We start from the raw sequence: 25,398 nt of genomic DNA on the forward strand, positions 1-25,398 counted from the left end.
TCCCCGCCGGGCGCAAGTTGCGCGGCGCGTCCCCGCGGCGCGGCCGGGCTCGCGCTGCCGGGGGGCCGCGGGGGCCGCTGCGGCGCCGTGGCGAGGGGCAAGGCTCTGCGTGCCGAGTGCTCCTTTCTCCGCCGGAGCCTGAATAATCATTTGGAGAAACAGGATCATTCACTTTCCTCCGTGCAAGGAGCCAAGCGCTGCCCTGTCAAAATAAGAGCCCCGCTCGCTGCGCCGCTGATTAACCGCTTCCTAATCGCGGCTCCGCGCCGGCCTCCAGCGGCCTGGCGGGGACGAGCACCGGGAGGCGGCGCCGAGGGGCGCGGGGCCGCGGGCATCGCTCCGCCCGCACGGCCCCTGCCCGCCCGGCGGGGCGCGAACCGGGCCGGGCCGGCGCCTCCGGACCCCGCGGGGCACCGCGCGAGGCCCGCGGACAAGATGGCCTCGCTGCCACGAGCGGGCGGCGAGGGAGACGCTGCCGCCCCAGCCACGCGCGTGGCAGGGCCAGGCCGGCGGCGCAGCAAAAGACAGGGGGTCTCCCAAGGAGAGCGCTCCCCGTGCTGCCCCCCTGCAGCGGGCTCGGCCGAGGAGCAACCGCAGAAAGGAGAGGGGCAGCACACCCAGAATCGGGGCCTCTCCCCCTAAAAACAACAAGTGCTCATGGAGAGCAGGGCAGGAGAGCGCCGGCACCGCGGCTGAAAGTTGCTGGTGACCCCAAGCTGCCTCTCTGCGAGTGACCATCCAAAGACCTGCCTGACCAGAGGGGCAGAAACGTTACATATAGCCGGCTATGCCCACAAACACCATTACAGATGGGTGCGAGCTTTGCTGCCTCCGCACCAGCACTGCACACACGTGCGCCCCAGGCTTCCCTGTGAGAGTGTCGGCACTTCCGCTACGGAGCATCCCTCTGTCGCTGCAGCTGGGCGGATCCGCCGAAACGGGAGCTTGCTCCGGTCCACACCTCGCATAGCCCTCCTCCCTTCTACAAGCCCCGCAGCCCACCGGGCGGATGCGCCACGGACCCTCGCTGTGCCGGGGGTCTGCACCGGAGCCGCTCTGCCGCGCGTCCTCCTGCCTACGCGCCGGGCACACTACAAGGCTGCCCCATGCCTGGCACTGGCTGTTTGCTTCTGTTTGTGCCACCAAGTTCTCCTCCCCCTTCAGAAACCCACACCAAGGACCCCAAGAGGGAGCCAGCCTAGCTCTCCTGCTGCGTCGCAAAAGCTTTCGGACACTTACACCATGCCCATGTCCTGGGACCTGACTGGCATCTTCACCCCTCTTCTAATGAGAAGGGAAACGATCCCAAAGGGTTCGCAGCATGGTCTGAGCGAAGGGGGCACTCTGCCCCCTGAGCAAGCCTGCAGCCAAGTGCCCTTGGAGCACCGGGGTGTTGTGGGGGTGACGCAGGTGAGACCAGCGACACGACTGTAGCGAGCTGGCTCCAAACACAGGTGGAAGCAATGTCCCCTGCAAACGCACCGTTTGCTTCAGCTGGGTGGCAGGAATACCGCCCTCGGAGCAGCGTATGGCACAGGGCTCTGGAGCTGCAGCCCAACTGGGAGCCTGCTGCTGCTGCTGCTGCTACAGGCGTGATGAATGCAGCTGAGAAAGGCCACAGCTGGCTGCCTGTGCGCCCTGCAACAGCCTCCCAGCCCGCTCTGCGAGCAGAAGGGAGCTGTACAAATGCACACACATGAGGCTATTAAGCCAGTCCACCCGCTTCTGGATGATGCCAGCAGCATCCTAACCAGGATGTGTCACCTTCCTGTCTGCAATGCACTAACTGTTCGGGGGTGGGCTGGGAGGAGAAGAGAGGGCTGGAGGCAGGGACCACTTGGCAGCATCTTAAAGCATTGCAGAGCTAAAGGGGATCCAGGGACAAGCAATCAATCTCAGCTGATGGGAAGCAGCAGCCCTAATTGGAAATGAAAATACACCTTTCCCTCTCGCTCTGCGTGCATGTACAGCAGCGGCCACGGGCGGACCAGGCCCCTCGGTTATTAACCCTCCCCGGGCTGGGAGCAGCGCAGTAAACGCGGCGCGGGGAGCCTCGCGCGGCAGGCGACACCGCCGTCCCAGCAGGACGCTGCCAGCCGTGTCCTCGCACACCTCTGCCGGGCTGGGGCTGCGTGTGACGCGGAGGGGACGCGCGGAGCCGCCTGCTCTCCGGGCTCCTTCATTCCCTTGCCCTCGGCCTGCCAGGCTGCCTACATCAGAGCCCCCCGCGCCGCTCCCAGGCTGTACACATGAAAGCGACGGAGTGCGACGGGAAAGGTCAGCGGGAGGACCAGCCGCTGGCGGCTCCGCGCGGAGCCTCTGTCTTTAATTAACATCTGCTGGGCTGGCCGCCCTCCCTACACTTGACTCTGACTCCGGCTCCCCTGCCCTCCTCTATCATTACGCCCACGCTTGCTGAGACAGGGAGGGGAGGAGATGGGCAAGCAGCGGCCTCGGAGCCCCTCGGAGCTCCCGCACGCCAACGGCCCTGCGCACCCGGACCGGCCCTGCCCGCGCCTGCACGGGGCTTCCCTGCCTTTGGGCTGCGGAGAGCTGTCTTACGCACTTTCTCCTAGCCAATCGATGCTAATGAGAAGAGCTCGGCAGCTCTGGAGACAAGGGCCTGCCCCCTCGTTACCAGGGCAGGGTACGCGCAGGTCATTTCCCACAATATGCCAATTCTTCTCTCCCCAAGGTAGATTCCCCTAGCAGCAAAAGTTTGGCCTCCCTGGCTCTTGCAGCCGCCGCCGCCCTGCGCACAGCACTGCAAGTGCAACAAGCAAAACTGATGCACAAGAGCTCCGTGTGCCCCAAAACTAGTCTCCCCAGGGCCAAGGAACAAGGGGCGGCTCCCTGGGACCACAGGAGGAATGAGGAGCAGCAAGTGGCACATTTCACTTTGCTGAGATACGTGTCACGCTCTGCAAGGACCCCAGCATGCAACGAGTCCCACCGCGAGTCTCCCTGGTGCAGTTAGCAATGGAAATGCCCCCGAGGAGGAGCTGGCGCAGGTCCAAAGCTGCCCTCCAGGAACACAAGGGTTAATTGTCCAGGAACAGACTAAGCTGGACTCATCACATGATGCTGCTCAGTTGTGAGCTATAAAGCCTGGGAAGTTTTGCTTTGTTTTGAAGCGTGATGCACTACCGCAGTTTCTATTCGACGGTGCACCCTTTTCTCGAGGCACCCTGTGAGCTGAGCTGTACAGCTCCTCGAAGAGAGCGTGCACCCTTCATGCCATGAACGCAGATATATTCAGCCCTCACGTCTCTGGAGTTTTTATTTGGTAGAAGGAGGAGATAGAGCCAGGCCACAAAGTTCAGGTGCAGATTTGAAACCTCCTCAGCATCTGCCCTGTTGACTGCTTGCTTCAGGTGAGCCTGTGCAAATACCTATGTGCTTTGTTCTGCTGAGAAACCTGGGCAAAGAGCTTGGGATGGGCAAGCTGGGCAGCACTGAGCAGGAGACTGAAGGTGGGATGCAGAAGATACCAGGCTGCAGGGCCACAACCACCTGCCTGACCCTCTTATGCTCTTGCTGATAAGGACATACGGCGTAAATGAAATCCAGCTCCCGAGCAACTTGAATGCCCTGGGATTTGTTCACTCCTATCAACTCTCCAGAATGCCAGCCCCAAGCTCAATCCTTTGCAAGACCCCTGTGGGCAAGGCCCTCATTACATTATGAATATGATTAATTAGGTCCAATTAACTGTACTGGAGTTAATGATGTGATTCTCAGTTAGTTGGAGCTGTCTCTCTGTGAAGTGTTTCCCTCGTGGCTCTCTCCAACCCCAGATCATCGCCAGCAGAGACCCTGGAGATGGAGGAGCCCCGATGACTTGGGACGAAGGGGCTGCGAAACGCCCGCTGCAGCAACAACCGTCTGCACTTTGCCAGCCCACGCATGGGAGCACGGAGAGGCAGGAAAGGCTTTGCCCAGTCCCACGGCCATGGGCAGCTCTGGCACAAACAGCCAGGCAGGCCCTTGCTTTGCAGCAAAAGCATCTGCCATAAGACGCAGTGCGAGGAGCCTGTGGCAGCTCCGGTGCCAAACCCGCGGACCTGGACTCGCTCCATGTTTCCCAGGAAAGGCAAAAGTCCAGAGAGGGATAGAAGAGGTTTCAGCTCCGCCCTGGAGCTAGTCTCTGGCTCCAAAGCATTTTGCCAGCTCTGCCCGAGGTGCCACCCTCAGCCCTCCCTGCCAACCTGTCTCTGTACAACCTCCTGGCACCGGAGCTCCCCGTCGCCCTCAGCCCCTGGCGCAGGCTCCAACCCGCAGCCCCACAGGTTCCTGCGACGTCTCCCTCCCTGCCAGGCTGCACTGCGAGCTCCGCGTCTCGCTGCTGCTCTCACGGCACCACAAGCTGCCGCTCAGGGAAAGGGGGAAAAAGGCAACGGAGCAGAGGCCGCGGGTCTGAGGAGCCTCTGCAGCTGCCTTGGCCAGCTGGAGAGTCCCAGCCTGTCCCACAACAGGGCAAGGCCACGTGCCCGCGACGGCCAAAAGAACCCGTGAAACAGAAAGACACCTGAAGTTGGCCACATAGCCAGAGGGAAGCACAAACGCTCTCGTCCCCTGCTCAGCACCCTGTTCGGACTGACCTGGCGGGTCCTGGACCCCCCTCCATTCTCTGAAGGACTTTCGGATGCTGCAGTTCTAAAGGCAAAACGTAGCTTGTGCTGGAGCAGTGGTAGAGGCTGATTTCATCAAGCTAAGCAGTCCTCCTCCCACAAGAAAATGCACTGCTGCAGTCGCAGCGCAGCTGACACGCTGCCTTCCTGGAAAGGCTTAGACTCCCGACGCGTTCCTGTATTCCAGGAACGCAGGGACATTGAGGCATGTGCATCCTGCATGTGTTGCCATCACTGCAATATCAGAATGCTCTCGATGCCTGTGCGGTCCCGAGCACGACACCGTTCCACAAACCTCCTTTCCTTACTGTTACTGCCATGTGAATGGCCGTGCCAGCGCAGTCCTCCCGCGATCTCAGGTGCTCACCACAACCCAGGGGAAGCCTTTTTGGCTCACTGTGTTGTCTGCAGACGCCAGCTATTGCAGCGATTGTGGCACAGGAAACCAGCTTAACTCCTGCTAGGGCAGCCTGGCCTCGGGTGGCCTCCGAGACACGGTTTAGCTGCAAAAAGCTGAACATCCGCAGCAAGAGAGGCCGGCGCCAAGTGCTAGAAAACAGGTAGTTTGGAAGTTGAACCGTCGGCTGCCCCGTGCCATCCTGCCCGCAGGTGAGGCAGGACACGTAGGAAGTGCTTCCAGGGCCGGGCTGCCGACTGCAAACGGCCCTGCACAGACATTTGCTCTGCAGCAGAGCAGAGCTCAGCAGAGCCTGCGGGGAGCAAAGGGTTAAAGCATTTAGCAAGGCCACCAGTGTGATAAATGCAGCAATCAGCAGAGACAGCACCTCCCACTGCCACCCAGGGCTCGCCTGGCTGGGAAGCTGGGAAGGTGGCAGGGAAAGGGGTGGGTGGGGAGGACTCTTATCCTGATATGGCTCCTTCCTTCCAAGTGAGGGTTTGGAAAAACTGAGCAGGCAGGGTTGGCTCTGAAATCACAGCGCCTCAGTGACACAAAGCCGGGCAGATCCCCCCTCCGAAAGGAAGGGGAGGCGGCACCGGGGCGGCGGGGGGCCCGGACACCCCCGCGGGCGCCAGGGGAGCCCGGCGGAGCGGGCGGACACGGGGGGCGCGGGAGGAATGCGGCGCTCCCCCCGGTTTCCCAGCGACATTCCTGGCCGGCGGCGCAGGCACGAGCAGGCCCTGCGCGGGCTGCGGGGGATTTGGGGTCTGTGCAAACAGGCGGGCGGCCCTCGGCGCGGCTGCCTGGCTGCGGCCGCATTCCTGAGCTCCCCTGCGCCGCGGCGGCTCCTCGGGCTGCAGGTGCCCTGCGCCGGCGACGCAGGCGCGCGGGGGGATCCCGCACGGCGGGCGGGCCGCGCGCTCGCACGCCCGCTGCTGCACGGGGTATGCCGGGTTTGTGCACACAAGGGACCGAAGACACGGTGCCCGAGCACACTTGCTTTCTGCAGCGCACGGAGGTACCTGCAGCACAGACAGACGGTGCAGCGCACGCAGCACAAACGTGTCACCGTCCCCCAAAACTACGCAGAGCACCAGGAGTCTGCTGGGCATTGCTCTTACCGGGAATGACCAAAGGCTCGGGATGCACGGACGGGGTTTGCTGTCCTAGCTACTACGGCCTTGCAGTGGGGCAGAGTTAGCAGCGGCATAATCGCTCCCTTGGATTTATTTTCTTCTTTTACTTCCAGTCTCTTCTACCCCAGATGAATCCTAGAAGCTTGGTCATTGCAGACACTTGAGTCTTTCTGTCTGCAGGTTCCAGGGCCAGGATCTGGGCAGTTCTGTGTGAGGTCACAAGCCTGACACAAAGGCAATTTTGTGCAATATCTCTATTAGTATTTGGGGTCACTCAGAATTACTGCTCACTAAATGGGGTCACAGCAGACAGAGTTGGCGAGTTGCTGCTTTGCACCATCTGCCAGCGCGACAAGACCCTGCGTTGCCGGTAGCCTGGACTAGCAGGCACTACCCGCGTTCCCGCACAGACACACGGCCTCTGTTCCCAGGACGGTCACGTGCACCTTAGCGCGAGCCACACTTTAACCAAGCTAATTTCTAGCTGTGGGAAAAACATCACCCCAGCATCTCCTGGGCAGAGCTGACAACCAAGCGGGCACTTTCGCCAGACTCAACAGTTACAGGCTGCCAGAGAGGTCCAGCACTGGTGCACGTGCTAGGAAGGGGCACGATCTGAGCGAAGCCACAAGCTCTACTTGTGTGCTCAAGCTCTGCTCCTAGTTCTGCTCCTTTGGCCTTCACGCATGCTCTTCCGTGCCCCCGTGTCCCAAAGCACCCGTACACGTACAGAGACCTGATGCTAATTTCCTGCCAGGGGAACGGAGCACCTTGGCTTCACGGCCAAGAAAAGTGCCCTTTGCGGGTGCCCCTGCAGACGCCGGTGCACAGCGAATGCCAGACTGCCTTTCCAAAGCGCACAGCAAGGTAAGCGAAGTGCTAGAGGAGGCAGCATCTCCAGACCGCTTAGCACTCCTCCCTCTCTCCAGCACTGCCAGAGAAGAGCTTGCAGGGCCAGTCATTCTTAAGGGAGGTTTTTTCTCTATTTTGTTAAAATGGGGGGAGGAGAAGGACCTGCCATAGTCCAGAGGCAGAAATGGGGAGAAAACCAGTCAGGGGTTCAACTTCTTGCACTGTGTCACTCCGGGACAGGTTCCCAGCCCTCCAAAGAAGAACATCTTGCTCCAGGAGAGCACAAAAGGCGGGGAGACCTTTACAACCGTTCCCCAAAAGCCCATGTCCAAAAGGTGCCGCAGTGGTAGCGCTTCCCCACGTCCAGACCATCAAGTGTTCCTACAGCCCTCCGTGCTCCACGGGGAAGGCCTTGCAGGGGCGGCCGCGGCGGCGCCCGGGCACCCCCGTCCCGCAGAGGACACGAGGGGGAGGCCAGCGCGGCTGCCCCGCGCGCAGGACCCGGCCCCGCCACGGCCCCCCCGGTGCCCCGGGGCCGGCGGCGCCGCCCGGCGCGGAGCGGAGCGGCCCCGCGGGCGGGCGCGGCGGCGCCACCTGGCGGCCTCACCCCGGAGCCGGCCCGGGAGCGGCGCCCGGGGCCAGCGCGGCGGGAGCGGGCCGGGCCGAGCCGAGCCGGGCCGAGCCGGGCCGAGCCGAGCCGAGCCGAGCCGAGCCGGGCCGGGATGCTGCGGGGAGCGGCCCCGGCCCCAAAACGCAGCGCCCTCGTTCCTCGTGGGGAAAGCTGGCCTGCTGCAGTCGGTCAGGTTTCCCCGCACCTCCAGAGCGGGAAAAAGAAAAGCTAGAAAACACGTGTCCTTGCTCCGTTTACCCTATTTTCTCTCTCAGGTGATGCAAAGGAGATTGAGCCGACTCTGGAGCTGTGCATGCCAGAGCAACAGCATGGGTGCAGCAGGAAGGGATGTTTTAATCATGAGGAGAAGCAGAAATTGCAGCTCTAGTGAAAAATGCCAAACAGAGCTTTAGCATGGAGACACAGAGGTGATAAAACGGACTTCATGGCATGAAACACACCCTTGTTCCTGCACTGGATATGAACAGCCAAACAAACACTTCAGTCCAGAGCAGTGGCTTAAAGCTGCTACATGGGCTATTAAATCATTCCCTCTTGCACAGACAGCCCTTCTTTGGTATCTGTGACACGCATTTGCATCCATCCTGATGCTGCATCCTGGGAGCCCCCATGCAGTATGAGACACCTCTGGATGATGGATACACAGCTCTGCAGACAGTAGGTGTCCAGGACACTCTTTCATATCTGCAGGATGCAGAGAAGACCAAGGAGCAGGCCCAATAAGCAGAATTACTTCCCCTAATCCCTGAAGACCTTGCCATTTTCCCTAAATCCTCCTTATAAAAGCGACAGTAGATGGAGCCTGTCCTTGCTCCTAGGGCAGGAGACCGCACAGCCTTCCCCAGCCTCCTCTGCATCCCAGTTATCGGAATCCTGGCAAACTTCCCCATCCTCTGACAGCCACGGCTCCACGCGCAAACACGGAAAATGGGAAACAGATAAGGTGAAAGGGGAAAAGGAGTCTCTCCAGAAGCCAATGAAATGCAACTATGAACATAGTTCCCATGGTAACAGCAGGATCCAGAGGCAGAAGAGGGGATATAAATCGGATTATCAAGGGGACAAACAGGGCCCACCAGCCCAAACCTCTCCAACAGCAGCTCACCTGCCTGCGCGCCCGAGAGGCATCAAACCCTTCCTCACCCTAAGAGGAGCAGGGCCAGGACCCCCTCCTAGGCCAGGAACGGTGCCACAGGGTCCAGGACCTTTCCTCAGACCGAGGTGGCCTCCCGACAACTGATGTGATGTGTTATTTTCGCTGCCTGACATCTTAACCGTAAACGAGGAGTAGGCCCGAAAACGTGCCGACCACAAAACTGCGAGAGAAGGAACTCACGAGGACCAAGGCTTTAACTCTTTTCCCCCGACACCAGGGGAAATAAAATAGACCTGCGTGACGCTCAGCAAGGACTCGGACGCGGCGGAACAGATGGCGAGCAAACTTCGAGCAGCGCCAGGAGAGGACGGCAGCTCACATGAGACGGATTAACCCAGCGCAGCCGAGAGCAGGAGAGCCCGTGCCCCGCGTCTCACCCTGCGGCAGCGTTCCCAAGTTTGGAAACCACCTTCCCAGGCTGGGAAAGGATTAGAGAAGCTCTGCTTCCCTCTGCACCTGGTACCCTGCTCACACTGCTTCTATTGGTGCTGCTCTGCCTGGAAGGGTTAAGGTTCAAAGGCTCCCCGTTTGCATAGCGCACTAGCCCCAAAATACAACAGGTAGCCAGAGACAAAAGTTTATAATAACTGGAGGTCGGGTTTCCCCGCAGATGAATAGGGGGAAAGGAAGCAGCTTTCCTCCTCTTGCCACATGAGTGATAGGTAGCCGGTTTGCCAGCACTGTCCCTGGCAGACAAGAGCCAAACGCTTTAAATTCAGCGCTGCAGCGGAAGCCAGATTAGCTCTGTCCAGGCTAGACAGCACTAAAATCTCCCCAGGCTAGTTCTAAAGAAGTAGAAACACACAGGATCCAATCGCAACCAGAAAACTGATCTCTAGTGGGGCTGGACTGCATTTGACAAACCGGAGGGACCCCTTCCATTCCGACACTCAACAGCACGTCTCACGTCAAAAAAACAGCTGGGTTGGAGATCTCTATTTTGACTCTCCTCATCCTGTCGAGTCTCTGAAAGCCTGACATGAAAGCAGCAGGGCGACCCCGTGTCTCCAGAGGCTGCAGATGGGGAGAAGGGACTGACAGGCACAACAGAGACAGGACTGCTTGCAGCAAGGCCAAGGTCGAATCCAACGCTCTCCTCCTCATTTTCCCAAAGAGCAGTATAGAGCAAGGACAACATATCGTGGTAACAGAGCAAAACAATCGGGAACCATGCAAGTGACACGGGAGAGAGTATTTTACTCCCAACGGCATTACCTAGCAGAGCGGATTATGAACATGTATTTCTACCAGCAATCCTGTGTGCAAGCTCATTCAAGTCCCTGAAATTTCATCACTCACAGCAACGCCAGCAGGAGGGATGAGCACGATTTCTGCAAAGGGAGCCCATGGAGGACCACAGCTCCGGAGTTAATTGAGGCAAAGCTGCTTCGCGTTTCTTGGACGTGAATTCGAGTGGGAGGTGTTTGTTGCTGCCAATACGTTTCTCCCAATATGCAGTTCTTCCACATGAGGTTGGACTGTCAAGCGTTGACAGTGCATCTGTTAAGACTGGCTCTGGAAACCAAATGTTCTTGAAAATAAAGACAGAAACACACTGTGCTTGCCTTTCGGCTTCCCGAAATTCCATGGAGAAAAAAGAAAAGCCATCCAGAGCAATGCACCTGCACACAGATGGCCCGAGAGCGGCAGCGTTCAAAGCACTCCCCTGCGCAGAAGGGGAGACCCACTACAGAAGAACAAGTTTCCCCAGCGGATAAGGCTCAGCTAAAGGGCACCGCCTTGGGACAACGAGACAATAGGAGACTTCAGGGGAAGCTCCCGGATTTTCCGAAGGACAAGGGCTCTTCCTCAAGTTTCAAATTCCTCTCTTTTGTTTCTACTACTGCATTTGTTCCCTGCCTCCAACTACAGCTACTCGGGGCTTCCAGCAAGCAGCCTGAGCTTCTTCAGAACGTGCCCATACTCACGGGCTGGGCAGAGAGCGGCATCACTGAGAGCTACAACCCCTGCAAGCGATGAAAAAAGATGTTCCTCCAAGGTCAGGAAACGGTTCCTTCGGCAGAAGAAAAAGAGAAAGGCCAGTGCAGCCTCCTCACTTGACTCCCTTTAATTAGTAACCCTCTGGTTTTGCAAAGGGCTGCCAACCAATGTCGAGCACTTGGCAAGATTCCTGCGCTGCTGCTCTCCTAACTTCACTTCTTAGAAATGTTTCAAGACCTGAGATGCCATAAGGAAACTGAAGGCAAAGGAGAAAGCGCATAACTGAAATAGAAGGGCAAAAATGCAGTACAGTCTGGTGGACAAGGCAAGATATTACCGAGCGCTCGGAACAATAACTACCCTCCGGAAAACGGGAAGTAACGCTCACCCCCGTACGTCGGAGGCCAGCCAATATCTGTTCCGATGAGGAGAACCACCCCATCAGTTCGGAAAGGAGCCTGCACCGGGGCTACAAACCAACACTGCCGGCCCGGCGCTGGCGAGGAAAGCGCTCGCCGAACCAGCTGCGCGGGAGGAACCCTAGTGCCTCGAGCACCGTGTTTCAAACAAGTCCCTACAAATCCCGTGCCATTTTCTGCAAGTCGGGCTGTTAGACTCAGGGTCCTAGCCAAATTGTGGCTCCGGTATTACCTTCCACCTTCCTAAAATTCCCTCCTCCACCTGGATTTCTTCTTCACTGTGCAACCGCTCCGTGTGTCAGCAGTTACAGTGTTCCACGCCACGGCAGTGCCCATCCATGAGGGATCAGAAAGGACAGCCTTACAGACCGAGTGTGTGGCACTCTCTGGATAGAAGCTGTAGGACTCTTGCGTGGTTTTTGCATTGGTCTGCTCGAGTTTTCTCATGCTACGCCCTCCTCCCAGAGGGTATAGGAATACTGCTAATCCAAGCGAGATCGTAGTGCGGGCCCAACTGGGATTACTATCGGCCTCTTCTCCTCGAGTCACAGCAGTCCCGTGAGTCCGGGGAGGGAAGGAGCTGCTAACAGGTTGGCACGACACATCGCCAGGACTGGATGGTGCCGGCAGGCTTTGGCCACAGAGAAGGGAATGAGAATCCAAGGAGGAACAGAAAAACTAAGGAAATTGAGGGGACCATTTCAGAATCGCAAAGCGTTGCCGGGGGCCCCTTCCCTGCTAAAGACCCATCGCCAAACAGTGCTTCCACAAGGCGCTGCAAACGCTTCTAGGAAGTGCAGCGTTCAAATCCAGCTGATTCGTAGACCTATGCGATAAAAACATCGGAATACTTTCTACCGAACCTCCAGGTGCTCAGAGGTGCTGCCGCTATGAAAGCGATCACCTCAGCAAACCAGCAAGTGTCCCAGCCTCTGGAGAAGGTAAAAATGGCGAAATTCCTCTGAACACAGCCAGGTGAGAGCAGGCAAGGAGCTGTTTATTGAAGCACGGAGCCTGCTGCGCTCACCCTGCCCGGAAGGCTGACGGACAAGCAGGCTCAGACAGTCTGTCCAACGGGAAGCCAAAGCAGTGGGTGCCCCCGCTCTTCTCCCGACTCGGCTAATCTCAGCCCGAGGCAATCGGTCCATATGGGCGTATAGAGTGTTGCAGAACGTCGCTCTTAGATTTGCGGCCTTGAAACCAGGATCAGCTCTCGGACTGTTTGTTTTATGGAGCCTACCAAAACTCAGCGGTGAGCAGTTGCATTTGTCCAGGTCCAGGGGCCAGGAAATGAGCTCTTCATCGGTTGCTACTTTGCACCTCAGGCTCCATAAAGGATAAATCTCAAGCCCTGCTGGCTGCAACGCAATACGAAGGGAATATCAACTTACGTAACGCTGGCCTTAGTCCGCGGGCAGACGGAAAATAGCGAGCTGCCCACCAATGGCCCTGTTGAGAAAAATCCTACGAGAGGCCACAAAACCGTAGAGATTTGCATAATCTCTTTGGAGCAGCGGTTCATAGTGCCATCTTACGTGGCAGACACTTGTTTCCCAGTGGGACTCGGCATAAAGACACGCCGATCCCCAGCGCAAAGGTGGGGGGCACACGTCTGGCCTGTGCTCGGGCCGTCTCTAAAAGCAGACAGCAGCAAGAATTAAGCTATTGAGAGATACTTCGCAGAACCCAGGGCCAGAGGAGCGGCACAGAGGCAGCACTCGAGGTGACTGCAGCACGAAGAAAAGGTGCGAGTGAAGGACTAGAAGTTCAGCGTGGAGCTGCCCACACGAGGACTGCCCTAGTCAAAGATACACCTAAGCACGTCACGCACAACGCAGCCACAAAGCAGAGCCAGAAACCCTCGGTAGGACCGAAAGCGGGAGCGGCAGGAGTGCCACGAGCACCGAGCGCGTCTCTGCTGCCGGCTTCTCCTCCTCCTAAAACGATGCGAGCAAACCAAGCGATTCCCGAGCGGCAGCCCGTGGATGCGTGCAGCGGGAAGGAGGCAGTGTCCCTTTAAATGGCACTAAAGTGTTGTCAATGGATCTGCCATGGTAGGAGAGTTAATCCCCCCCGGCCCCCCCAGCCCCTGTGATGGGATAATTAGATGCGAGGGCTCAGCACAGACGATGCTCCGGTCGCCTAGCAACTAATGGTTTCCCTGGCAACGGCAAAGCGCAGCCTTGGAGCAGCAAGTGAGCAGTGCAGCAGGGCAGGGAGCGATGCCTTAAACTCCCGCCTGATCCGCTCCTCGGGAATCACTCGGAGGCCGGGAGGTATTAGGGGAATGCGAAGGGGGTGCCTTAAAGACGCAGCATCCCCCCTTCAAGGAGCGCTAGAAAGAAAAGGTCTTTTCCGCAGACGAAACTTTCTAGCGAGCGGCCCTCAGGATCGCAGGGACTCTTCCAGAGCTCGGCTGCATCACACTGCATTACGTCCTGCGTGAAAGCTTCTGCCCTGATATGTGGGTCACGCTGCTCCAAGGAGGTGAACGCGATCCTGGCGTCGGTCCTCGCCTCCAGGGAAGGAGGGGCGAACACGCACGTTAACGTGTTGGGATCTGCCCCGTAAGCAGGCGTCCGGGAGGAGATTTCCTCCTGATCCTGCAGCTCTGCAACACGCAGGAGGGTGTCGCGGGCTATAAGACATGGTCTGTCTCGCCAGAAAAAAACAGGGAGCAGACTTATTAACATTCACCCAAAGTCTGTCACGTGTTATTTCTCTCAACACAACCGGTTCCTACAGCTTCATTCTCGTGGCTCTCTGCACTCAGCATCCCAGCGTTTCCAAGCACTGCAGCTATGACCGGTCTCCCTTGATCAAGCCTTGCACACACTGGCAGTGCAAACTGCGAGCTGGCCCCCTCGAAAGCGGAGCAGAGACAAGCTGTCTGTGCTTCCATAAGAGACCCCCGAGACGTGGCACGCGGGGGCCGCAGATTTGAGCAGCAGGTCCTCCCTGCGCTCATGCCCAGGGTGCTGCAGTGAGCACCACACGACAGCAGCAAAGATCGTACAGCACGGGCTCAGAGCCCTGCACCAGCACCATCCTGTGCAAGAAATGCACTCACCCGACGCAGCGGGTCTGCACCACTGTCTGCTTGCAGTGACATGCCAGCGCGCAAAGCTCTGCAAACACCCTCAGCTCTGGTGCCCAGAAGGCAGCATACAAAGTGGCATCTCTGATAGAGGCCCCGCTCCCCTGCCCTCACCTCCATGGAGCCTTGCGCTCGTAACAAGAAGGGCCCCTCACAGCGAGGGGCAACGTGCTGCACTTCTGGGGCACTTGCTGCAGCGTACACAGACAGTGACGTCCCTACTCCCATCGGAGACGAGACTGGCAGGATGCGCTCTACTGTTCAACATCTCTTCTTGGCAAAAAGGATGCAAAGTGGAAGCAATGTGCCTACGGAAGAGGCCCCTTCCGGAGCCAGTGGCCGAGCGGGGAGAAGCTCGAGGCCCTGGAGACCCCCCATGCACCCCCCAGTCCGTCGGCCTCCCCTTCGCACACGTTCCCCTCGACTCCCTTTCTCCCTTTATGACGACTGGCACTTTGTCCTCGTCACAGACTCTAGGATTGCGGCTCTTAGCACCCCTGAGCCCCAGCAGAAGCCACGCCAGCCGTGCCCCTTCTGCACAAGCCCTGCGAACACGAGGGCTGCCGGGGCAGCGCGATGGCCCCCGGTCCAGAGCTACAGCTTCCCCGCACGGGAAGAGCCCCGCGACCACGAGGTGAGTTTATCTGCCGGCCCAGTCACTCGAGGACCTTCCCGAGCGTCAGCCTGTCTGCGACTGTCAGCTCATTTCCCTGTGACTGAGGTCTCCTCCCTCAAACCACTGCCCTCCAGTCAGTGTGTCTCTGATCCACCCTCATCAGAGACCTGCACTTTAGGAAGATATCAGAGCACATTTACAGAAAAAAAAAAAAGTGGCAGAGCATTTCAAACTCTCTTCCCTATTCCTTTCAAGAGAGGAAATCAAAGGGAAATGGCATGCTTTGTTCCATGGGGGGGCAGCGCTAAAGGTGAGCGGCAAACCCAGCAGAACCACTCGTTTGAATCATCTGCCAAGTCAACTTTGAAGTGGTTTGGAAAATCTCAGAGGAGGGGCAAAGATCTGAGTTCAGCTCTTTTGCTGCAACTTCACAGCATTTAAGGATGTGGGGGGTAAAAGTTTGCCCTTCCCCCTCCAGAAAAATAGTTTCTGTGTTCAGAGCGAGCCCGAAGCCAGGCCACGCAGGGAGCAGACGGGATTTGGGGCGGCAGAGCACTGCAGCGGACCGGCAGCTGCCCGAAGCTCAGGCGGGCGCAGGGTCCGTCTCCCTCGCGTCTCCTTGCACGCTGCCTCCCCTGCGCCCTGAGACGCTCCTGCAGGATGCGAGGACCGTCCTTACGGTGCACGGACAACCGAGCGGCACCCTCGCTCCCAGACAGGAGCCTTACCCTCCTACCTGGGCAGCAATAAGCGCTGGGCTTTAATCCCACCTTCAGGAGAGACTTGGCGTTTTCACAGATCCTTCGACCTGTATTTGCTGAGCATGGCTAATAACCATCAAGTATTCAGCTACCTCTGCTGTGCCCTAAGGTCACGAGGAGGCTACAAATAAGTTCAGACATGAGCAGCATCTACCTACATGACATACACAGGGACACACAGGCAGTGACAGGTAGCCACGAACGGACACGGTCTCGGGTCCATCAGCCACAGGACCACTAAGCAGCGTCAACACGGCACGAGTGACCGCAGGCTGGATGATGAGGGGATGTATTGCAGACAACACTCTGCAGCTCAAACCGACGCCCTCCCAAAGCTCAGCTAGGCCAACGAGCCCGGAGGCGACCCTGAGTGAAAATACGGGAGCCAGGTTGTTCCCACATAACATCTCACACCCCTCCAGTGCTACCGAGGCTGCTTGGGCATGCAAATACCCTGACACAGTCCTGCCACGCGGACCGCGTGCCTGCGCTTTCACCGTTTATAACTGCAGCTGAAGCAACATTCCCCACAGTAATTTTCTTTTATATGTATATGTATATATATATGAGGTTGGAGCATCTCTGCCCCTGAGCACTGAGCCACATTTTAGACACCTAGCACACTACTAACGACAGCCCTGATCGCCAAACGCTGCTTCTCCCTCTGTGTCTTCCACAATCGCCGCACGGCACCCGAGGAATTAACCAGAGACTCAGAGGTCACACTCAAATGACAGCACCGTGTTGGAAGCAAAGTTATAAAGCTGTCCTATGCTTGAAGGAGCGAGTGAGCCTACACACCCCCTTAGAAACAAGAGCAGCTCCCGTTTCCTGCCTTTCCAAGAAGGCGTCACACGGCACGTTCGCGTGCACGCACGCGCACAGGAAATCCGCAGTCTCCAAAAGCCTCCCTGGGGTTCTTGGAGTTACAGAAGCGTAGCGGGAGCTAGTCAGACTGGTTTCCATCCCGTCAGCTGGTGTCTGTGCAGATGGGACTGACCTGAGAAGAGCTGGCTGTGAGGAGTCCCGGCGTCCTGAGCCGCTGCGCCTCCAGCTTGTTTCTTACCGCAGTCTCAGCTGTCTTTGCGATGCAGACACTGGCTCGTGGGACCTTCTGCCTGTTCTCCGGGGGGACCAAGTCATCTCGTTCTCTTCGGCTCCGGCGACATGCTAGAGGGTGATCACAAAAACAGAGATGATTTTAGGAGGGAAGCATGAGATCCTAGTTAAACTAGAGAGGATAAGGATTGAGCACTCCTAGACCTCACTTATCACAGATTCGCAGTATTGATTTGATCAAGATCCTTCCCACCCTGGAAAAACACAGCTAGGAAGATTCTCAGGGACTGTAAACGTTGACCCAAAGAACCTAGCATACAAAATGATGGGATTCAGAATCTCAAAGGCCCTAAAAGCGAAATAAGGCCTATTATTCTCTTCTTATACTTAAGGGAAAGGTCTGTGGTTGTTACTGTTTGTATGTAACACATTTCTGGGCTCTGTGTCGGAAATCTAAGACTTCTGTTCCTGGTCCTGCTAGTTTCTTTGCATAGCCCGGGCCACGCATTTCATTTCCATGCTTTCCTCACTCTGTCCATGCTGTGGAAGTCTTTTAAGTGTCCATCAGTAAGCAGTAAACCCTATCACTAGGTTTTCCACCCCTAGAGCAGCACTAACAAGCTCTTTCCACTTTCTTCTTGCTCGGGGTCCCAGCGCCGCTGCCCAGGGCTCCTAGGGGCGGAAAGCCGCGCGCCTCCTCCTCCCCAGCGTTACTCACCGGCTGCACAGACCAGCCATCCTTCCCCGCGGGCACTGAAACTTCGTGGGGAGGAGAGCAGGGCAGCTCCAGTGACTGCACTCGCTGCCTGTGTTCCTCTGCCCTGGCTTTCGGTTGCCTGCCCGCACCCAGCTGGGGCAGAACCGGTTCTGGAGCAGCTTCAGGTGAATCCGTCACCTCACCCGGGACACAGGAACTATCAGCTCTCCCAACCACCCTCTTCTCGCGGCTCTGCCAGCTGTGGGTGACCTGTGGAAGCAGTGAAGGGAACGGCCTGTGGTGCCTTCCAGGGACAAGCCTCCCCTTTGGTACTGCACAGGCTGTAGGGAAAGGGGAGGCATTAATTGAGGGTGCACAGATGATGATGAGCTGAATTAATTGCTAGGTCTCGGATGCTGCATATGAATTTGTGCTGCACAAGAGCTCAATTGCAAACAGAAGGGGAAAGCAACACGGTGGTGCTCAGAGCGGGTCAAGTGACTTGCAGTAAATTGTTTCCTAGCAGTTGAATTGTTTGCTACGCATCCCAAGGCAAGCACGAGGCTGCAGTTCCAGGCAAGGAGAAGGTTTCCATTTGGGCTCCTTCAAGCCCCATCAAGAGCATCCCCACGCACCCGGGTTCCCAGAGCAGAGCCGTGCGCTGAGGAACCCCGAGCACGCAGCGCTGCAACCCGGCGCACGGCATCTCCCACTACCGAGCGGCGGGACGGGGGGCCGCTACCGGGGGCCTCAACACCCTGCGGGGACCCCCGCGGCGGCGGCGGGGCCTCCCGCGGAACCGCCGGGACGAGGCGCCTCCATCGCCACAGCGGCGGCGCATGCGCGGTGGGGTCGGACACAGGGCCGGGGCGGCGCCTGCGCGGTGGGGCGGGCTCGGGGCGGCGCCTGCGCGGTGGGGCGGGCCCGGGGCGGCGCCTGCGCGGTGGGGGCGGGCCCGGGGCGGCGCCTGCGCGGCGGGGCGGGCCCCGTGCCGGTCCCGGTCCCGGTCGCGGCGGGGCCGCCATGGCGCCGCGGTACTGCGGGCTGTGCCGGCGCACGTCGTTCGGCGGGCGGCGGCACGTGTACAGCGCCGCGCACCGGCAGCGGCTGCAGCGCGCGCTGGGCCGCCTGCTCGACAAGGTGGAGGCGGCGCGGGCGGCGCTGCGCGGCGCGGCCGTGCGGCGCGGCGCGGCGGGCGAGCCCGAGCGGCGCGTGTGGTGCCTGTGCTGCGGGCGGGACGTGCCCCGCGACGGGCGGCGCGGCGCCCTCGAGCTGCCGCACGCCGCGCTGCTGCAGCACCTGGCCGGGTAGGCGGCGGCGGCGCGGGCGGGCGCGCGCGGGGCGGCGGGGCGGCGCTAACGGCTCCGCCGCAGGCCCGAGCACCGGCGCGCCACGGAGCGCTTCTGGCGGGAGCAGCGCGCCGAGGCGGCGCTGCGGCCGCGCTTCCTCGTCACGGCCGAGGAGTACGCGCGCTTCAGCGAGGCGCTCGCGCGGGCCCTGGCCGCCTACGAGGAGCAGGAGGACGAGCGCATCCAGGAGGTGAGCGCGCCGGCACGGCACGGCACGGCCCGGCACGGCACGGCACGGCCCGGCCCGGCGCTCACTGCGCCTGCCCCGCAGATGGCGGCCCGGATCCGGGAGGCGGAGCGGCGGCAGCAGGAGACCGTGCGGGCCGCCCTCGAGGTTGGTGGCGGCCCCGCCGCGGAGCCGTATCCAGCCCCGGGGGCGGCCGCGGGGCGGGAGGGGGCCGGGGCGCACCGGGGCCACGGCGCCTTTTTCCTGAATCGACCTCAGGCAGAGCCGCCGCTTCCCGACGGAGCCGCTCGCGACGGCTGCGCTGGACCGCAGGAAAGGTAAGAGGAGCCGCCGCCTGCGCACAGCTCTGCTGCTAAAGGGGACAACGGCGTCATCACCAGATCTTTCAGTCACTCGAGCCCTCACAACCAAACTGTCCTGGGCCAAAGGCGGCTGCCCAGCCGCGGGATGACGCTGTCACCGCTGCACACCCAGCTAAGGCCCAGCAGCCCTAAAGAGCCACCGCAGCAACACCGTATCAGCAATACCAGCACGGGCAGAGCACATCGCTGCTCCTCCTGCGCCCCGCCACGCTGCCCAGCCACACGCACGTTGCTGCCCCTGGCACAATCAAGCTTCACCCCTTCTCTTGAAGCTTCCGGGCAATGAGGACCTTGCCGAGCTCTCGGGTGTCCTCACCTCTCCGGCTGCCTTTTGCCTCTGTATTCCAAGGGACAGCGCTCGCGATGCGGAGCAGCCAGGCCCCAGTGGGATGCAGGAGGTACCTGATCTGAACTGGATGGAACCAGGCCACCCTTTGACCTTCATTGGCCACCAGGTAGGGATGGTCCTTACCTAGCTTTGCTAATGAATGTGGTTATTTGAATAAAGAAGCCAAAGACATTGACACGCTACCAAGCAAAACAAGACTTGCTGAATGCCAGTTGCTGCAAAAGAAGGGCAGTTTGGCCGATTCAGTCAAGTAACTACCACAGAGTTTTGGCCATGCCATGAAAAGCAGAGTCTCCCCCACACACATTCTTAAAAACTCCCTGCAAAACACTTTGTAAGCAAAGTAGGGAAATGCCCCTGGGCCTTTGTGCAAATACTCGATATTTGATAGTGGAATTTGCACTCTTGGAAGCCTGATTTTTCTCCTTCTCTTCCATGTATCACAATCTTTTGTCACGCACATACTAGAACAGACTTTATATCATTCTTAAAACATCAGTTTCTAACAGGTGCCTTGTGTTTCTGCTAACAGGAAACAGAAGGGAAGGGAAATGTTCACACAGGTAATTTCTCCTACTGCTTGACTCTGTTGCTGCTTTCTTTATGAACCTCAGAGCAGATTGCTTGGCAGGGTGGGCTGCAGTTATAGGGCAAGGGGATGTATTTCCCCACGTCAGTGTATGCGGTTTCCCTATGATTTCTAGGAGCCAAACCTCCCTGGCTGATCGAGGAAGAGGAGGAGATAGGAAGTCAACAGCAAATTGGACCATCGTATGAGGAATTTCTCAAACAGAGTGAGTGGCTTCTTGATGTGGCCGATAACTTGAAGCTCACTGCAATACTGCAGAAGAGCAGCAAAAGCATTTTGGCTGACAAACCTTCACTAAAGACAAATCTATTTTCAGAGGAGAAGCAGAAACTGAAGAAGCTCCCAGCGGACCGTGTCGGTGCCAACTTTGACCATACCTCTCAGACGGGCGCCGGCTGGCTCCCTTCCTTCGGGCGGGTGTGGAACCAGGGCCGGAGGTGGCAGTCCAGGTGAGCTGAGCTCAGGGCGTGCGGATGCCACAGATCTGTGTGTTAGCACCTAGGCAGAGGCTTGTCCTGCCCGCAGCTTGAGGTCCGCTCAAAGTCTTTGTCAACTAGCTGAGAAGACTGCTAGGAAGCAGCTCAGTGAAAGAACTCACTGAGGAACACTTCTGTTCTAAAATGCTTTGCCAAGCACTGCTACTTGGTAGGCACTGCAGCTTTCGTTACCACTTGGAAAAGGCTGTTGCATTCTTATATCTATCCTTTCTTTTTCAGGCATCAATTTAGAGCTGAATCGGGGGAAAAGAAGAAAAAAAGGTGATGAGGAAAAGAGCACAACAGAGGCCAAGCTCAGAGCCTTGTGGAAAGGTGGAGCCGCGGTAGCTGCAGCTCTCAGCAGCGGTGCTGCCACCGCCAGGTTTGGCTCTAGGTGCCCACGTAGTTGTGTCCAGGTCCCTGGAGAACAGGGAGGGCCCAGGACAAACCCCCCAGCCGAAAAGTTTGGCGCCAGGAGAGGTAGCACTGGACACGTTCCCCTTGTAACGGACGTATCGTACCCGTCCAGGTACTGCTTTTCCAAGGCCAAAACCATGCCAAGGCAAAAGCTGCCAGCAAGGGACGTCTCCTGCCTGGCTGCTGTTGTGTATTTTTTTTTTTTATTATTAAATTAGGAAGCCTGTCTTATACAGCACAGATTGTACAGCATGGAATTTCTTTAAATAAACTTGTGAGAAACTTTTTTTTTTTCCCTGGTAATTATGAGTGTTGATAGTCCAACAGAAAGTGGTTTCAGAGGCAGAAGCAGCATGCAGGGCTGCAGATGCCCCCGCTGTATTGCTTTTGCTGCCTCAAAACGTAACTTTAAGGGAAAGGAGCCCTGTTCTCCTTTGTGGTGATCATAGCCCTCCCTCAAGGAAAGAAGGTTCAAAAACCTTCTCTGGGATCAGCCGTTCACCTTAGCAAAACACTTAGAGCCTTATTGAGAGCTGGTTACCTGTATTGCCCACCTGATACTGACCTGATGGATGCTGCTTCCTTGCATGCACTGAAATGGGAGGGCACTGCCTGTTTGCCTGGAGTTTAAAGGAACTGTCATAACACTGCCATTAGCACCTTCACTGTCTAGAAAGTAAGAAACCCAAAGTTTACTTTCTATTCCTACTAGGATAACTGAAAACACTTTGTATTATTCTAGCACCCAGCGGTTTTAAAGTTCTTCCCCCATGCTACAATACAAACTGATACCTAGGGCTATGCTAGAAGCCTGCCAGAAACTGGCTGCTATGGGAGGATACCAGTGACCCGTAGTACTATCAGTGGGGTACATAATAGCGAACACATCAATAATGAAACGTACACGTTCTTGAAAAAGGAACAAAGAGTTATTTCAGTAATTTTATTGTGTGCACCAACATAAGACGTATTGTCGGAGGCCGCTGGAGAACCTGCAAAGCAAGAGGGACCCGATGAGACACGGAGCTCAGCACAAAGCGAGCGATCCAGCAGGGAAGCGCCCCGGGGCGCAGCCAGGACCCCCGTGTGCGTGAGCGGTGGCGCTCGGTGCCGAGCAGCGCGCCCTGCTCTCCTCCCGGTGCTGGCCCCGGGCAGCACAGCGAGCTCAGGGAGAGGCCCGTGCTGCCGTTACCGCAGCCAGCACGGTGCTGGCCGCTGCCAGGGCCCAGCGCGGCGCCCAGCGCACCCTGTGCCCTCACCTTCCTACGCGTCTTCCCCAGCAGCCGGCGCGTCGCCACCTTTGGTGTTCCTGGTGTAGATCACCTGGGCTCGGTGCTTGGACACGAGCTTGATCAACCCTGGTGAGAGGAGACGAGGACGTCAGCGCGTGGGGGACGCTGAGCGGCGTGACTTGGGACAGGTCTGGCAGGCGGCAACCAAAGGTGCCCACGTACCTAATAGCTGCTACTGCGCTCACCCACCTCGTAGCGGCCGCTCCAAGGCCCCGTGCAAGGCACAGCTGGGCCAGAGCTAACAGTGGTGGCTAACAGTGCTAACAGGAGCTGGCCCGGCACGTGGGCTCGCACGCAGCTTCTAAGAGAGCCCAGGAGCCCCTGAATTGCAACCTGGTCCCTGGGCAGAATGTTCCTACCGCAGCAGTGCTGCTAAACACGACACAATCCCGCTAAATACTTTGGAGCACTTTGGAAATACAGACTAAGAGCTGTGGCTTCAACAATAACGTGCCAATCTGTGCACATGAAATGTAGCGCAAAGTCCTCTTAATAAAGACAGAAATGTGTCCAGCCAGCGTAGGGTTTTTCCACGATTGGGAGTATTTACCTTTGCTAAGCAGTTCCTGAAGAGCGGCTCTAGCCAGAGAGCCCCGGATCTTGAGGCGTTCTGAGACCACCGCAGGGGTGATGAGCTTGTAGTTGGGCACTTCCTTGCACAGTTTGTCATAGGTGGCCTTGTCGAACAAGACCAGGTTGTTCAACTTGTCTCTAACTTTTCCCTTGGACCACTTCTACTTGAAAGCAAAGGGAAAACACTAAGGCACGTTCCAGGGGAGGAAAAGCGGGTGAGTTGTGGGAATTCCGCTGTGGAATGCCCCCCTCCCCCAGGGCGGCGCGGAGCCCCGAGCACATGGACACGGAGCCGCCGCGCGGTAACGGGCGGGAAACCCCCCGGCGCTCCCCGTTACGGGCGGAGCTCGGGGAGGCCCCGCCGGGCCCGGCCGCTCGCGCGGGCTCCGGCCGCCACGTGCGCGGCTGCCGCGGGCCCCGGCCCCGCCGCGGCTCCCTCCGCTCCGCTCCGCCCCGGCCCGGCCCGGCCCGCGCCGCCGCCCCGTCCCGCCGCTCGCACCTTCTTCTTGGCCTTGCCGCCGGACTTGTTCACGGGGTCCTTGTCCTTCTTGGCGGACTTGCCCGCGTCCTTCTTCTTCTTGTCGTCCTTGGGCGGCTGCGGGCACAGCGGAGCGCTCAGCGCGGCCCGGCCCCGCCGCCCCCGCCGTCCCCCCGCCGCCCCCCGCCGCCCCCCGGGGCCGCGCTCACCATGGTGCGGGGGCCGGAGCGGGAAGCGGGGCGGCTGCTCCTGCAAGATGTCGGCGGCGAAAGGAAGGGGCGGGCGCGCGCGGCTTCCGGCGCGGGGCGGCGCGGCGCGGCGGCGCTTCCGGCGGCGCCATGGCCATCTTCAGCGTGTACGTGGTGAACAAGGCGGGCGGCCTCATCTACCAGCTGGACCGGCCCGCGCCGCGCGCCGACGCCGAGCGCAGCTTCTCCTTCCCGCTCGAGCTCGTGCTGCGCCCGCGCGACGAGCGCGTCGTGGTCGCCTTCGGCCAGCGCGACGGCATCCGCGGTGCGGAGCGGGGCGGCGGGGAGCGGAGCGGGGCGGCCCGGTGGGGCGGCGGGGCGGGCGGCCGCGCTCACCGCGCTCTCCCGCAGTGGGACACGCCGTGCTGGCCATCAACGGCGCCGAGGTGAACGGGCGCACCACGGCCGACGGGCAGGACGTGCTGGAGTTCCTGGGCAACCCGGCCAACTACCCCGTGACCATCCGCTTCGGCCGCCACCGGCTCTCGTCCAACGAGAAGCTCATGCTGGCCTCCATGTTCCACTCGTGAGTGCGGGCGGCCGCGCGGGACGGGGCCGCGGGGGGACGGCGCCGCTCACGCCCCTCCGCGCGCCCCGCGCAGGCTCTTCGCCATCGGCTCGCAGCTCTCGCCCGAGCTGGGCAGCTCCGGCATCGAGATGCTGGAGACGGACACGTTCAAGCTGCACTGCTTCCAGACGCTCACAGGTAGCGGCCCGGGCGGCCCCCGCGCGCTGCCGCCCGCGTCCTCCTCCTTACGCCCCTCTGGCCCTAGGGATCAAGTTCGTGGTACTCGCTGACCCGAGGCAGACCGGCATCGATGCCCTCCTGCGCAAGATCTACGAGATTTACTCCGACTTCGCTCTGAAGAACCCTTTCTACTCGCTGGAAATGCCCATCAGGTAAGGACAAAGCCCACGTGCTATAGGGAGCGTTGCCTCAGCATCTCCTGGGGTCTCGCCCATGCGCTGACAAACGCTGACAGCTCTCTTGTAACCGGGAGCTGCAGAGCACAGCACCCTGCTGCGAGTGCAGGACCAGGGCCCTTACAGGGTCCCGCAGTGCTGCTCTCCTGAGAAATGGGCCCAAGGACCCCTCATCTCCCCAGAACCCCGACCAGAGCCTTTGATCTCACCTCAGAGCCACCCTGTCGCTCCTCTCGACTGGGGGATCTCTCCAGGAGGGAGGCAAAGCAGCTCCCGTCTTTGATAGCCTGTTGTGCAGGTGAATTCATCTCATTCCGCCTTTTTTTCTGAATGTTTCAGGTGCGAATTGTTCGACCAGAACTTGAAACTCGCCTTGGAGGTCGCAGAAAAGGCTGGACCGTTTGGGCCCGGATCATAGAAAAAGCACCGCCGGCCGCACAAACTCTCGTGTTGGAGAGCGGAGCATCCCCCTTCCTCACCTGGCCTCACCCGGGGCTCTGTCCTCCACCCCGTGGCTGCATCTTCCCCAAACGACCCCGTCGACCCTCCGTGTGACGCTTACCTGAGGCAGACTTGGTTCTGTCTAGGTGGGGCCACAGAGGCTTTTTTTGTTCTTGCAGCTCTGCTGTTCCTGATTGAAAAACACCAGTTGCACTTTTGAGGCCCCTACTGCAGTCCTGTTTTACTTTGTAACTGTACATATGTATTTTTCCTGTACAGCTCTAACTTATGGTTTCATGAAGTTGCTTTATGTAGAA

The 25,398-nt window shown here is 59.0% G+C and overlaps 3 protein-coding genes across 3 annotated transcripts; 2 read left to right on the plus strand and 1 right to left on the minus strand.

Annotated features, from left to right (window-relative positions):
- Positions 1–18,418: 18,418 nt before the first annotated feature.
- On the plus strand, positions 18,419–21,064 carry CENATAC (centrosomal AT-AC splicing factor). The gene is made up of 8 exons (XM_088540192.1): positions 18,419–18,703; positions 18,770–18,935; positions 19,017–19,127; positions 19,594–19,749; positions 20,176–20,206; positions 20,348–20,437; positions 20,549–20,681; positions 20,949–21,064. The coding sequence occupies exons 1-8, from the start codon at positions 18,420–18,422 to the stop codon at positions 20,992–20,994; spliced, it is 1,017 nt and encodes a 338-aa protein (XP_088396318.1). The 5' UTR covers position 18,419; the 3' UTR covers positions 20,995–21,064.
- A 1,285-nt stretch (positions 21,065–22,349) lies between these two features.
- On the minus strand, positions 22,350–23,808 carry RPS25 (ribosomal protein S25). The gene is made up of 4 exons (XM_088540251.1): positions 23,794–23,808; positions 23,490–23,717; positions 22,968–23,151; positions 22,350–22,483 (listed from the first exon to the last, which is right to left on the minus strand). Exons 1-4 carry the CDS (start codon positions 23,806–23,808, stop codon positions 22,389–22,391), a joined length of 522 nt encoding a protein of 173 aa, XP_088396377.1. The 3' UTR covers positions 22,350–22,388.
- TRAPPC4 (trafficking protein particle complex subunit 4) lies at positions 23,799–25,066 on the plus strand. Its single transcript, XM_088540193.1, has 5 exons — positions 23,799–23,981; positions 24,068–24,242; positions 24,319–24,422; positions 24,490–24,616; positions 24,980–25,066. The coding sequence occupies exons 1-5, from the start codon at positions 23,807–23,809 to the stop codon at positions 25,056–25,058; spliced, it is 660 nt and encodes a 219-aa protein (XP_088396319.1). The 5' UTR covers positions 23,799–23,806; the 3' UTR covers positions 25,059–25,066.
- Positions 25,067–25,398: the final 332 nt, after the last annotated feature.

This window comes from Tinamus guttatus, unplaced genomic scaffold (genome assembly GCF_059628265.1).
Source record: "Tinamus guttatus ecotype Peru unplaced genomic scaffold, ASM5962826v1 Tinamus_guttatus_pri_ptg000057l, whole genome shotgun sequence".
NCBI classification, from domain to species: domain Eukaryota; kingdom Metazoa; phylum Chordata; class Aves; order Tinamiformes; family Tinamidae; genus Tinamus; species Tinamus guttatus.

Excerpts from the sequence above, each read along its gene's own strand:
- CENATAC (XM_088540192.1), top strand. The coding sequence starts at position 18,420 with ATGGCGCCGCGGTACTGCGGGCTGTGCCGGCGCACGTCGTTCGGCGGG. Across the intron at positions 18,704-18,769 it reads CTGCTGCAGCACCTGGCCGG|GCCCGAGCACCGGCGCGCCA; the intron begins GTAGGCGGCGGC and ends GCTCCGCCGCAG. Across the intron at positions 18,936-19,016 it reads AGGACGAGCGCATCCAGGAG|ATGGCGGCCCGGATCCGGGA; the intron begins GTGAGCGCGCCG and ends CCTGCCCCGCAG.
- TRAPPC4 (XM_088540193.1), top strand. The coding sequence starts at position 23,807 with ATGGCCATCTTCAGCGTGTACGTGGTGAACAAGGCGGGCGGCCTCATC. Across the intron at positions 23,982-24,067 it reads CCAGCGCGACGGCATCCGCG|TGGGACACGCCGTGCTGGCC; the intron begins GTGCGGAGCGGG and ends GCTCTCCCGCAG. Across the intron at positions 24,617-24,979 it reads TCGCTGGAAATGCCCATCAG|GTGCGAATTGTTCGACCAGA; the intron begins GTAAGGACAAAG and ends TGAATGTTTCAG.
- RPS25 (XM_088540251.1), bottom strand. Across the intron at positions 23,152-23,489 it reads GCGGCAAGGCCAAGAAGAAG|AAGTGGTCCAAGGGAAAAGT; the intron begins GTGCGAGCGGCG and ends GCTTTCAAGTAG. Across the intron at positions 22,484-22,967 it reads TCAGGAACTGCTTAGCAAAG|GGTTGATCAAGCTCGTGTCC; the intron begins GTAAATACTCCC and ends TCCTCTCACCAG.